The following is a 12,908-nucleotide window of genomic DNA, read 5'->3' on the forward strand; positions in this document are numbered from 1 at the left end:
TCGCAAGGTCAAAACTGCATGGCTGCCACTAGCGTATTTTCTCTTATTTACCTGAATAGTTTTCAATATATAAGCAGCAAAGTCATTCAGGGCCATACTATTGGTAACCAAGTTTCCTGCAACAATATCACATCTTAAGAACAAGTATACTAACAGAATGAATTATTAATGGTCTTATTTACACAGCCAACAATGTTGCAGGAGATTATCTTCCTGGGACCATAAGAATAATTCTGAAGAACTGATCAGATTCAAGAACCTTCTTCATCTCTTCTAATGCATCTTTTCACTGGACCTTTAGCTTTAGAGAGTACCAGAGCTATCTGGGAATCAGGGACAGTGATGTTGACAGATGGAACTATATTCTGGAGCCTAAAAGAGTTAGAATTGGTACTAACTTTTGAAGGCAGTAAATTGAGAAGAGGTTGTATTTTTTGTATAGGTGATTAATTTAGAAGAGTGAGTCTGTTCCAGAGCTATGAGGTTTACTTTCCCAGGGATATCTTGATCAAATGTAATTGAATGTGAGCTTTCTGCATTGTCATTTAATACTGAATTCATCAGATGATCACAAGGCAGAAATACTTTTAGCCTAGATTGACGGGCAGCATGGTGTAGCTTTGGCTCAGTAACTGGCAAATTAGAAGACCTTGTTTCAAGATAGTGTAATCTGTCAAGTAGGTCTGTTTGAGCAACTGAAGATAACTTAGAATATCTGTCAATGACAAGTTCTTCCGTTACAACAACATCATCTATTTGTGCTTAGGCACAGGCTCAATTTAATAGGACTAGTCAATTTAAGAGGACTATTTTGATGATGGGAAGAAAGAGCTGGGCATTTCTTAAGAGGAAATGTCTAATGCAAGAGTCCATCGAGAGTCATGCTGGAGAAATGCCAAGCGCTTGCAATTATGCCTTTTTCCTCATTGATAAATTAGGGATAGTAGATTTAGCGAAGCAAAGGAAAAACCTTACATATTGTGATAAGGAAATTAGTAGTTCCACAAGGACAAATGATAAGATCTGATATTTAAAATCTGCTTAAGATTCAAATAGCCCTAGAAACTGAAGTCCGAAATGGAATTTGTCAGTTAAATGGGATACAGTTACTTGGAACCTGTGTAATATCAGGCAACAGTCTTTCTGCTTTGGTACTGGAACATATTTCATAATATACTGTAGTACTTTTACCACTTCATTACAACCTTGATGCATTGTCACTAATTGTCAATCATCCTTGTTTTTCTTTGGCCTTTCATTAGCTTTGAATAATTGGTTGCCCTTAACCTCTCTTTGGAAGAACTTTATAAGTCCCGCAGCCTTAAGAAAGCTCAGAGCATTCTTAAGGAAGCTCAGAGCATTCTTAAGGATCCATCTCACCTGGCATAGTCTTTTTTTGAATTATCTGGCAGACGGTACAGGGTGACAAAGACAAGGACAAAGAGATAGCTTTTATCCTAGAGCTAGACTGAGAGATAGCTTTTATTCTAGAGCTGTAACTATATTGAACTCCATGGTTTGGCATTGATTTAGCATTGGGGCTGTGTGGTGGTGGTTGGAGTGCGGTGGAGGGATGGGTGTGCTGTTTTTGTGATGTGTACTGGGGAAAGCATTTAATTTCATTGTACAATGTACAATAACAATAAATTTATTCTGTTCACACGCACAGCCTTTATTGGCATACAGCAACAAAACTGGCATACAACACAAATATGTACAATGATAATAACAACAACAACACAATCGGAAGAACAGAATAATAGTCACACAAAACAATTCAGGAAACAAATAAGTCAAACAACAAATCAAAGGAACAAATCATAATACATAAAGCAAAAACAATAAACATTTTAGTTACAACAAGATGAAGTCACAGATAAAAATAAACATTCTTAAAATGTATTAATCTCAAGGATAAAAATTGCAACAGTCTTAGAAAAGAATGCATCAGAGTTGTTCAGAAGATATGGCATTTTATAACAAAAAGTTATTCTATTCCATTCTATTAACATGTGTTTTTTTTCATTCTATTAATAGTTGGTTGTATTGGAATTATATTCTTCTGCTGTCATCAGTGAACTATGCAGGCTTTCCTTTGGCTATCAGGGCTGTTACTAAGTGGCAAAGTACATACTTTCTACGTATGCTGAAATTCTAAGATTCAGTCCCTTGCATCTGCAGGCAAGGCTGGAAAGACTCCTTCATGAAGCATTGGGTAGTTACTGTCAACACACTGATGCTAATAGAAGCTTCTTTGTTATTAATGATTGAGAGGTACAGAAGGCTAGTGAGGTTTCAGTGAAGAAATGGTAGACATTAGTATCTTATTTTAAATGTCAATGTGGAGATTGTAAATATGAGTGAAAAGGAATTAGCTCTTACCTCGCAGTTGGTACAGCCATACGGTAGTTGGATGAGCTGTAATTTCATTGTAGTATGCAAAAATTACTGTTATTAAGTTGGCAAGAAATATTGAATAATTGCAGTCGTAAACCACCTTCCATCAGGAAGGAGGGAAGATAGGAAAGGAAGGAGAATCAACAGTCCAGCCACAGAATCATGCATGTGTCTTTTAAAATTCATTTTTTGAAAACAAAGCATTTTGTTTTCCTTTTAGAAGACAGCATCAGGAAAACATAGATGGAGGTATCTTTTTCAAGAGAATGGACAGCAACACTTGGATTATAACCTTTGTATACTTGGCTTTCTTAAAGGTTGCGGAAGTTTTGGAATGCTTACACTAATTTTTTGTTTATATTAGCCCCTTTACAAATAAATATTGAGGGCTGGGGTTTTTTTGGGGAACATGGTGACATCTCTTTATCTCATGATGTCAGTGAGCTGAGAGGTTTTCAAAACTATAGGTTTCAAACTCTAGTTATATATTATTCAGAACAACTTACTAGGATGCTTAAAAATTAACAATTTAAATAAGGCACCATTGCTGCAGCAGCAGCAGCTGAAGCCTCCATCGCTCTAGGATTGCCTGGGAGCAGAGGCATCTGGCTGCAGATGGTACAGAGCTACTGTAGTTGCAGAGTGTGAGAGAGACAGAATGGCAATGTGGGGGAGCTTGCTTATTGAAAGTGCACCTAGACCTGTACTATTTGATATTATGCCCTTAAAAAAAGTTATTCTGTAGGATTCTGTTGGAGAAAAATATATTAAAGCCTCGTATATTAAAAGATATATCTTAGTAAAATGTTTTCCTAGTGTTACTTATAGGATGACAAATTCCACTTAATGTTCAAGTTATGCTTAAGCTGAGTGAGACAACTAAATCTCACTCAGATTTGTGTTGAGGATTGTACAGGTGCCTTATAAGGTGGAATAACATATTATGAAAAACATGATTGTGCCTCCCAAATTACATTCATGTTTTCTTAGTCATGCCTGTCCCTTCTGCAATGTGGCTCATGTCTTAACATCACTGTGTTTTCTTTTCTCCATTTCTACTAACAGCAGCCAATGAAGTATGGAGGGCTGGTTTGTATGTAATGCTTATTTATAGGTAATACTGTGAGAATGAGCAGCAATCAACTTGAGGCTTTAGTATATCCATGGCTTTCTCCAGCACAACTGCAATGGGTTCAGAAGGTTTTGCTTTTATTTTCTATTAACTGCGACTGCCAATCATTTCTACTTGGGTAAATTTGGCGAATTTTAATTGTGGCTATCTGAAACACTCCAACATTACATCTTGAAACATGGACTGGTTGGTGTCAATCTAACATAAGTAGAAATAATAGAAGTTTGGGATTTGGCACAAAATGATAGTAGAAGTGTCAGATTTTTGTGTGGCTCTGTTGAGTAAATTGTGTGAAGCTAAGGCTTAATCTGATAATGTTAAATATTATAAAACAGTATATCTAAATGAACACAGTGAGAGTTCTCTCCCCAAGCTAGGGAGAGAATTAAAAAATGGGTAGCCAATGGTGCCTCTCCTGTTTTCCCCTCACCATGCTTCTGTTGGCTGCAGCTGATGGGAATTTAGGCCAAGAACATCTAGAAGGCTACAGATGCTAATCTATTTACAGAAAAGAAATAATAGAATCACATAGTTGGAAGAGACCACAAGGACCATCCATTCCAACCCCTTGCCATGCATCCCCCCTTGATGGATTGTCACCTTGACGTGGTGAGGGGGCTTGCGTGTTCCAGTGAACCAGAGGGTACAACCACTGGAGTCATGCACTCCCAGGAGTGGCCACAGGGGCGGATCCAGACCAAGAACAATCCGAAGACCCTAAGACCTCAACAGCGGAGCAGGCGGAGAATAACATGGTACATGTTACAATGGCTGTGAAGGCAGAAGAAGGCTGCAACAGACTGAGAAGCCACTTTCATTGTCTTAATCACACCACTGCTGGAACCTCAATCTGTGAAGACTGTGTGTTGACCGGCCATTCACCGACCTCCACACATTAAAAAAAAATCACGCACAGGCGTCTTCCAAGAAATGGAGGACCATCCTCGAACTACAAGGGATCGCCTAAGTAAGCTATGCATTCCTGACATCAAAGCACTCCTGACAGATAGCAATCCAGCCTCTACTTAAAAACTGCAAGAGGAGATAATCTTCTACTCTAATGTTCATCTTCTACTCGGGTTTTAGTCAATACCTTGAATTAATGCAGCTAGAGATGGGGAGAAGTTAAGGAAAGCCTTAACATGTGGTTCTTCCCTCACTTCAACTTCTCATGATGGGAAGCTCTTACTACTCAAGATGATGATGATATTAATAATGCTTTATAACTTGCCCTATCTCCCCGAAGGGACTCAGTATCACTGATACCATTTGGTTTGGGCAGAAATAAAAGGTCAGTTTGAGAAAAATTGCCAAATGATAGCAGACTTTAATTTATGGTAGTGAAGTTACTAGATACGATTCCAGTCCTGAATGGAGTCATATGTAAGGGCAAGAATCCTACTTTCTTACTATCGATATGCAAACTACTGTAAATATTCAATACCATTTGAAGCACCAATAATCTGATATACACTGACATTTTTATACAAAGCCACTTATTTTCCCTCTTTTCTTCCCTTCAGCCCTGTCTTCCAGTGAAAAGAACCTTTTGAAAACTCATTCAGCTCTTAGGCACTTTTGGGATAGTTTTTCATTGCCTGTAGTGTTTAGTTAACTGGCAATCCAAAACTTCTATGTCAGAAGGTTCTCTGGCATCACTTGTGTTTACTTTCTGGCAGGTTTGTCACTTCAGGGTCAAAATAGAGCTTATTCAACCCAAGTATATAATAGCAACAGTATCAAGCCTCAGGTCAACTTCACCCCTTGAGACTTGCTGCAGGGCAAGTCATTTTGGAATTCATTCTGTGCTTTTGGCACATACTCAGCCACAATAAAGGAGAAAAATGTGTACTGAATACTGCATAACAGAAGTAAATTTATTGAGTTCATACATTTTTGAAATTTGTATACATTTCTGTTTTGGCTGGAGTAGTATATTTAGTATTTCCACTTTGCATATAAGGGGATTCATATCTAATAGGTTTTGTAAATTGCTAACAACTATGAGTTTTGGATCCTTTGGGTGTACAATGTGATCAGTACTTATTAACTGTCCCAGGCATAAGACGTATAAAATAATGGAAGTAGTGAGTTTATGTGCTTATGTGAATTTACTTCCTTTTATCAGCATAACCATCTTTCACTGTAGAGGATTTCTGTAGAGGATTTCCATCTACAGATTTGGACAGATTAGGTAAACTGTGGATTGAAAATACATGCTATATTATATCTGAGTAAAGGAAAGAATATATAGATTTGTAGTACAGTTTTGAGGTAAGTATTGTTAAGTACCTTTTGGGAATAACTCTTGCATATGAAATATTGATTATAATTTTCAGATTCAGATAGTTTGTAGAGATAAAACATAAGGCAATGGAATTTAAAATGACTGTAGGTCTGTTAATGAGTCTAACATTGTTCAGCCATCCTGAGCATAACTTTTACAAGACCCTATCAAGCACAGAGCAAGAAACACTTGTCCAGGGCATTGTCTCTGGTTGGTCAGTCCCAAATGGTTGAGATAGTTATATGTGTTCTACTCCCCTAAGTTGAACAATCACCATGATTTGTCTTCTGATCCTTTACCTTCTAAGTTGTGCACTGATTTGTTTATGAATGTCTGATACTGGAGAAGCTGGAAACAAAGTTTTCTTCTCTTTACCCCTCTCATTGATTGGCCTAGCTCCTCATCTATGTAGCTTTGGCCTGTCCTTGTTGTCATGTGGGGTTGGTCAGCTAAAGTGTACTTATTCTACTTCTCTGCTATGTTTTGTGATATCTTGCTGTACATTTTTGGGAAAGTAATATTTCATTTCTTCTGCCCTATTACGTTTTCTGCAATCCGTAGAAAATATTTCCAGTTACATCAACTTTTTATGCACTCTGAAGTTACTGGTGCTTAAACATAGAACTGCCTTTCACCACTGACTTGCAGTAGTATACACACAAATACATTTTAGAAGTATTTAAAGTCCATGTATTTGATAATGTGGGGCAAATTACAGTGAATTTCTTTAATTTTAATTTTGTTGCTAGGGTAGAGTTGGTCTTTGTTATCTTCCTTGATCCTTTAGCATATGCTGTATTAATACTAAATATAGAAGAGATGTTATGTAACCCCAAGATTGCATTATTGTAGTAAAATTATAGATGGCATATCTAGAGCAGGGCTGCTTAAACCTTTCTGCTCACAGCCCCTTTGTACACGAGAAATGTTTACGTGACCCCAGGTATAACAGTATATAAAATAGATATAAAAACCAAACATTTACTGACGACAAATCAGCATTTGCAAGGCTTTCTAAATAGGCTGGTTTTCCTTTTTATGAAGTACAACTGAGGCATTGTCTGCAGAGTCCACTGTGAAAACTTCACATTGTTTCTAATAGTTTTAGTAAATGCCTAGGTGACATTCAGAAACCTTTTACTGTTGCCAAATTTTTCATGACCACAACATTGAGCTAAGGGGACCCCATTTGGGGCCAGGACCCACACTTTAAGAAGGAATAATCTAGAGCAGTGTATTTTGGACTTCAGCTCTCAGCAATCCCAGCCAGCTTACCAGGTATTAGGAATTGTGGGACCTGAAGTCCAAAACACCTGGAGGATCAAAGGTTGAGAGCCACTGATCTAGACGACCTCCCACCACTGCTGACAAAATGGATTGAACAAATCTCTTATTATTCCATGATTTTAAATAAAGCTGAAAAGTAAAGATTTGGACTTAAACTGCAGTTGGGACTATATTAACTGGTAAAGTTGTAAAATGCTTCATAACCTTCTTTGCCCTTCTTCAGTTCCATCATGCAGCTTCAGATGTATTTTGAACTGTGCTGTGTTAGAACTTTAGTTGTCAGCAGCCTGATCCATATTGTGTGATGCATCTTGGATAAAACTGTTCAGCTGCAAACACGCAATTTGCTTTCCACCAGAAATTAGCTGGTAGTTGGCATAAAAAATCTTTTTATCTTTTATTACTGTTATGTTTGCCTCAGTTATTCTTCACTCTCAGTGTCTGAGATTGTAGAAATTTAACTGCTTTACTGTTTTCATAAAATGGAAGATGATTCAGTGAAGTATAAACAGTTAGACCTCAGGGGTACAATTATACTGGGTGCATGTTTCTAACATGCTGTTTTGAGATAAACATATCTTAAATTAACTCACTACTCATAGTTGTATTTTTCTAAATGGCTGATTTTTTGCTGCTATTGTAAAGGTCTGGAAATCTAATTTATATCAAAGTTACTTGCAAAGAAAAATAATGAATTGTTGTATATTCTTAATCTAGTGCTGAATAATTTTCAAATCAAAGGAATGTAGGCACATAGAAATGCTACAGAGTTGCACAGTGTCAGTTTTCACTGGCACTTAACCAACTAGCTTACTTTGCCACCTGCACTGGGACATCAGTAATTGGAGCTTGTGAGCTGGTGCTAGGGGAATTTACCTGTTTTCTTTCTTCTTTTTCTTTGCAAAGTATAGTGCTTTAAATTTTAGCTGTTTGATACAACAGCCAAGAATGTTATAATCATATGCACTTGAGTTGCAATTGGAATGTGTTCTATTTACGATTACTTGTTGCAGATTTGAAGTGAAGTTTAAAAAATGGCTTAGCAGTTTTCATTCGTTAGTATCATACTTTCACTGTTTCATTCTCTCCAAAGACCATATTTAAACCAGCCTTTCCACCTTGATGCCCTCCTAGATGATCTAGTAAATTTGCAATGTCGTTGCAATTCAAGGAGTTATTTTTTTCTATAGCCATTTCTTGGTTTCCATTATGAAACCATGAACTCAGTCAGTTTCTCACTTCCACTAAGTGAAGGCAGGGTAGTTTTTTTTCAAGGGCAACTTTTACCTGTCCTTTCTGTGCTGAGTAAATAAAGGTTGCATAAAGATCTGTCAGAGTGGCTCCAGAAATAGACCTGCAGTAACAAAGGGATTTTAACTGAACTACCTACTGAAATTATTTTCAGATTATTCCTCAGAAAAACAGCCATTACATCTCTGAGTATGCATATTATATAAAAACATTTTATCCCTAGTTTTGAGTCACATAGTTCTCATAAAAAGAAGGCGAAGTCTCATATAATTGTGTTAAGCATCTGGATAAATATATATATGGGGCCAGTGAGGCAAAGTTTCTGCCTTTTTCAATAGTTAGCTTTTCAAAAGATTATAACATTGTGAAATCAATATACAGGCAGTCCCCAGGTTACAAACAAGTTAGGTTCTTTAGGTTTGTTCTTAAGTTGAATTTATATGTAAGTTGGAATGAATATGGAATATGGAATGAGATTAGATAGTATAAGGAAGGGTTAACACTCTTGTGGTGTTTGTTTTGTTGTCTGTGCCCCTGTTTAGAAAATTTCACTTTGCTTTTTGTGCCTGTGATAATTTGCTGTTGAAAAATTTGGCTTGTTGTCAAAACAAGGATTGGTGATAAAGCTTCAGTGGAGACACCTTTTCCCCATGATAACTCTTTCAAGGGTGAATTTCCCTTCCTAGGAGTAGATGTTTCTCACTTCCTGTTGTCTCACTCCCATTCTTAACTATGACTCTTTTGTAAATTTGATGCTTGTAACTCAGGGAGTGCTTATTTATACATATTTTTAAAAAACTGGATTAACATTTTTTCATTGAAATTCATGTAAATATTGGAAGAATCTATGTGAGTGTTGTACAACTGTTTTCTCTTATAGATCATCACTAAATATGTATATGAACTACTAGAAGAAGAATGCCATTTGAAAAAAGTGCTTGTCCCGGTAAGTTAAATATATGATAATATTCCCCAATAACTTAGAAATAGGAGAGAGACTTCAGACAGTTAGACCAAATTCATCACAAGAGCTGAGTCTTATTCACACCCACAAGAGAGTAAACCCAGCTGAATAGAATCAAACTTATTTCTCAGATAAATCTAAGAACTGCAGAAAAAAGGAACCTATTTAAACTGTCAAGCCACATACTGTACTCACTGAGCATCTTTAAAATGAAGTTTGTGTCTGACTTGCTGGAACACTAAAAAAACCAGTTGGTTCACACTACAAAAATACATACATTATTAAATGTGGAAATAGACCAAATTAATATTGAAAATAAATAATGGAAACAATCCTTGCAGAGGGATTTGTATGTTGTTTCAGCAAGAAAAAGTTGGGTTTGGGTTTGATTCTAGTATAGCACTGAAGCACTTTTAGAGAGCAAGCTTTGAATACCCAAATCCACTTCTGTATAGCTGTTATAATAATGATACTAATTATGATGATTCATACAGCCACACAGAAGTACTCAATTGTAGCCTCAGCAGTCTGGACAGAAAGTTTGTAGGATTGTATCTATTGATTCTCTGAGGGGAAAAACTGTATAAAGGTGCTTTTATCACAAAAGTCTAAGGACTAATGAGGTGTTCATTATTCGCCTGTCTTCAAGTCTTTGTAATTTTTAAGATTTCTTTTTATGATTCTATGTCTGTGTGAATGAGAGTGGAGTCAAATGAGAGCAAGGTAACTCCTTATTTTTTAAAAATATTAAAGCCTGGTATTTTCCCAAATATCTTAAGGTGACTTACAATAAATGAACTTAGAACAAAAATAATTTGAAAAGTTTAAAATATTAAAATATATTAAATAATTTAAAAAAGGCTAAACTGCTTTAAATAATCTTGAATGATATAACTATAAAAGACGTACAGCCTGAATAAAATCAACTTGAATGAAGGAGTGATGTATGAAATAATAATTTCTCCAGTAAAATAATAGTATATGATATGATGATTTAATAATCTTGAGTTGATACTTTTGTTGTAAATATGCTTTGTATATATAACAATATTAACATGGATTATTAGGGTTAAATAAAGCTCACTTTTATAATCTTTTTAAGCAATTGTTTGAAAGAACTCTTGGCTGTTCTAAACAGCAATTTGTGAAGATATAAATTGCCTTTTACAATCTCACCGTAATGAAAAAGAAATGGTAAACTAGATTGACTTGTCAATAAAGTGTGATTGGGCACTGGTGTCACCTTCTTATATATATCCTCTAGTGAAAGCTTCACTTAATGAAATACAGCAGTTTGAAGACAAGTTGGCTTTTTAAAAGTTCAAGTATAATTAAGGTAAAGGTTATTTCCAGAATTCTTTCGTAGAACTTTGATAGATATTTCATTAAATATGTTGCCATACATAAGTATTGATAATGACTATATTTTATCCTGCCTGACTTCCCTAAACACTGCAGTTGGATCCATGATTGGATTTTGTAGCTATAGTATTAGAATTGTCTTGTAATTAAATATAAAGCAGTAAAGAACTTTGTTTTCATATATATAAGTAGACTTACCCTACCCCAAAGAGATGAGGTCTTGCTGAGTGAAAGTGTAATAGTAATAGTTTGTGTTAACTGTATTTGTTTTAATTTTGTAAATCATCTTACATCTTGAACTGGGAAAAATTCATGATGATGATTATGATGATGATGATGATTCTTTCCGAGAGTGTTTGCATTTAATTCACAAAGTTTTTCATTGAATCCACAAATATTTATCTACAATGTTTAATTTATTTAGTGGGTCTACTATGGTTGGGACTAAAAATTGGAGTTATTATGAAATACTATGAAAATTTTACAGATTCAACAGACTCCATCATCACAGTTAACTTTGACATTCCTTTTACTTTCTTATTTATTTAGTTGTCTATTTTATGGAAGGTATAGTAATACGTATAGTAGGGTTGACTAGAGAGGAATTCCACTATTTCCTAGTGCAAGTTTTATTGCACTGTTTACTGTAGACATACTCCTGCAACCTCACATTGAAAATGTTTCTCCATCCTTACTGTTTCAGTGCTGCTAAAAATCCCAGTTAGTTAGAGGACAAGGAAAAAGGGGGCTGGGCACATGTAAAATGGCCTGGTCTTTATTAATGAAGAAATGCCTAGAATAGGAATTTCTTGTGAAGATTTATTCTAAGGAAGTTTGATATTGCCTTTCTTTAAGGTTGATATAGTTTGACTTGCCCAGGGTCATCTACTGGTTTCCATTGCTGAGAAAGTATTCAAATCTTGATCACTTGAACACGCGAGCTACTACATTACATTGGGGAACATTGCTGGAATGGGCATTTACCCATGTAGTCAACCAGCTGTTCATTAATAGGTCATCCAAGTGTGTATCATATTCCAAGCAGCTCAAGAAAGACAGACAGTTTATTAATGTCTGCACATTGCTCTTGTTTGTCTGTTACTGAACCTTGAATACTTTGTGACAATTTCTTCATATTCAAATTCACCATTACGCAGAGGCAGTATAACCCTGAAATTGCATGCCACAGAGCTTTATGTGTTGCACCCCCTGCAAATAGCAGTTTAGTGCTGGCGGTGGCGCCACACTTTTCTTGTTCTATGACCTGGATACAAATCATGCCTCTCTATTTGTTTTATGGATTCTTTTACAAAGTGCTTACCATGAACACTTCAATAGTTTCTAGCACTATCTTTTCACTTGCATCCTTCTTTAGTCCTGGGCATTCCTGAATGATTTCCCTGGCTGCTTTATAAACCATCTGTGGATGTCTGTACCAGTTCCTTCCATCAATATGTCATGTCATTAATATCTTTACTTGTTTTTTTCTTGGACCATGTGAGTGTGCATTTGTGTATAAGCAGTGGTTGTATTTATCTGAGCATTCACACCAGTTCTTCTGCATCATGTTTCACCTGCAAAATGACACTGCATAGGAGAATGCAATAAAGTTGTTTGTCTGATTATATCACAGCCAATGAAACATACAAGAGTTTTCTGTAGGAAGAGTTTCCACTCAGGTTGATATGAAAGAAAAAATGTTAAAAACATTGTGCCCCCCAGGTTTGACATCCCTAAGACATTACTTTCAGTAGACTGTAAAAATAATTATGTAACTAGTTTTTCATGGGTAATGTATTCTACTGAAACTGTTAGTATTCTGACACTTGCATTCTGAGCAATAACATGTCTGGACAGTCTTCCAAGACAGCTGTGTGACAGAACAAATTATAATAGTTTGAATTAGTGTCTCAGCAAAACAATCACCTAAAACATCTAACTTTTATAGTGGGGCTCACAAGTCCCTGTGATGGCAATCAGATACTTATGCACTCTTGAATGTTATTTGACATATCGTACAGGAATAATTTGCAAATCTCACGTGCCATTTTTGTATGATTGTTTGAACTCTTTTGGAGGTGCCAGTGCTGCATGATTCATTGTATCAGTATACATTCTTAGCATACAGCCTGAATCATTCAGCATACAGCCTGAATGATGTAAATAAATAACCAAACATGGTGTATTTATTCATATGATAAATGAAGAATATGTTATTCTCCCAATCC

General features: G+C 35.9%; 1 protein-coding gene across 12 annotated transcripts in view; it reads left to right on the forward strand.

Moving 5' to 3' along the window:
• Positions 1 to 12,908, forward strand: part of arb2a (ARB2 cotranscriptional regulator A) — a 284,933-nt gene that overhangs the window by 24,828 nt on the left and 247,197 nt on the right. For 11 of the 12 annotated variants that reach the window (XM_062974236.1, XM_062974231.1, XM_062974232.1 and 8 more), the window contains one exon: positions 9,235 to 9,300. The exons of the other annotated variant lie outside the window; for it this stretch is intronic. In XM_062974236.1, the coding sequence (XP_062830306.1) occupies positions 9,235 to 9,300 (66 nt within the window). The remainder of the gene's footprint in view (positions 1 to 9,234; positions 9,301 to 12,908) is intronic. 12 annotated transcript variants of the gene reach the window in all.

The sequence above is a fragment of the Anolis carolinensis genome, chromosome 2, assembly GCF_035594765.1.
Source record: "Anolis carolinensis isolate JA03-04 chromosome 2, rAnoCar3.1.pri, whole genome shotgun sequence".
NCBI lineage: Eukaryota > Metazoa > Chordata > Lepidosauria > Squamata > Dactyloidae > Anolis > Anolis carolinensis.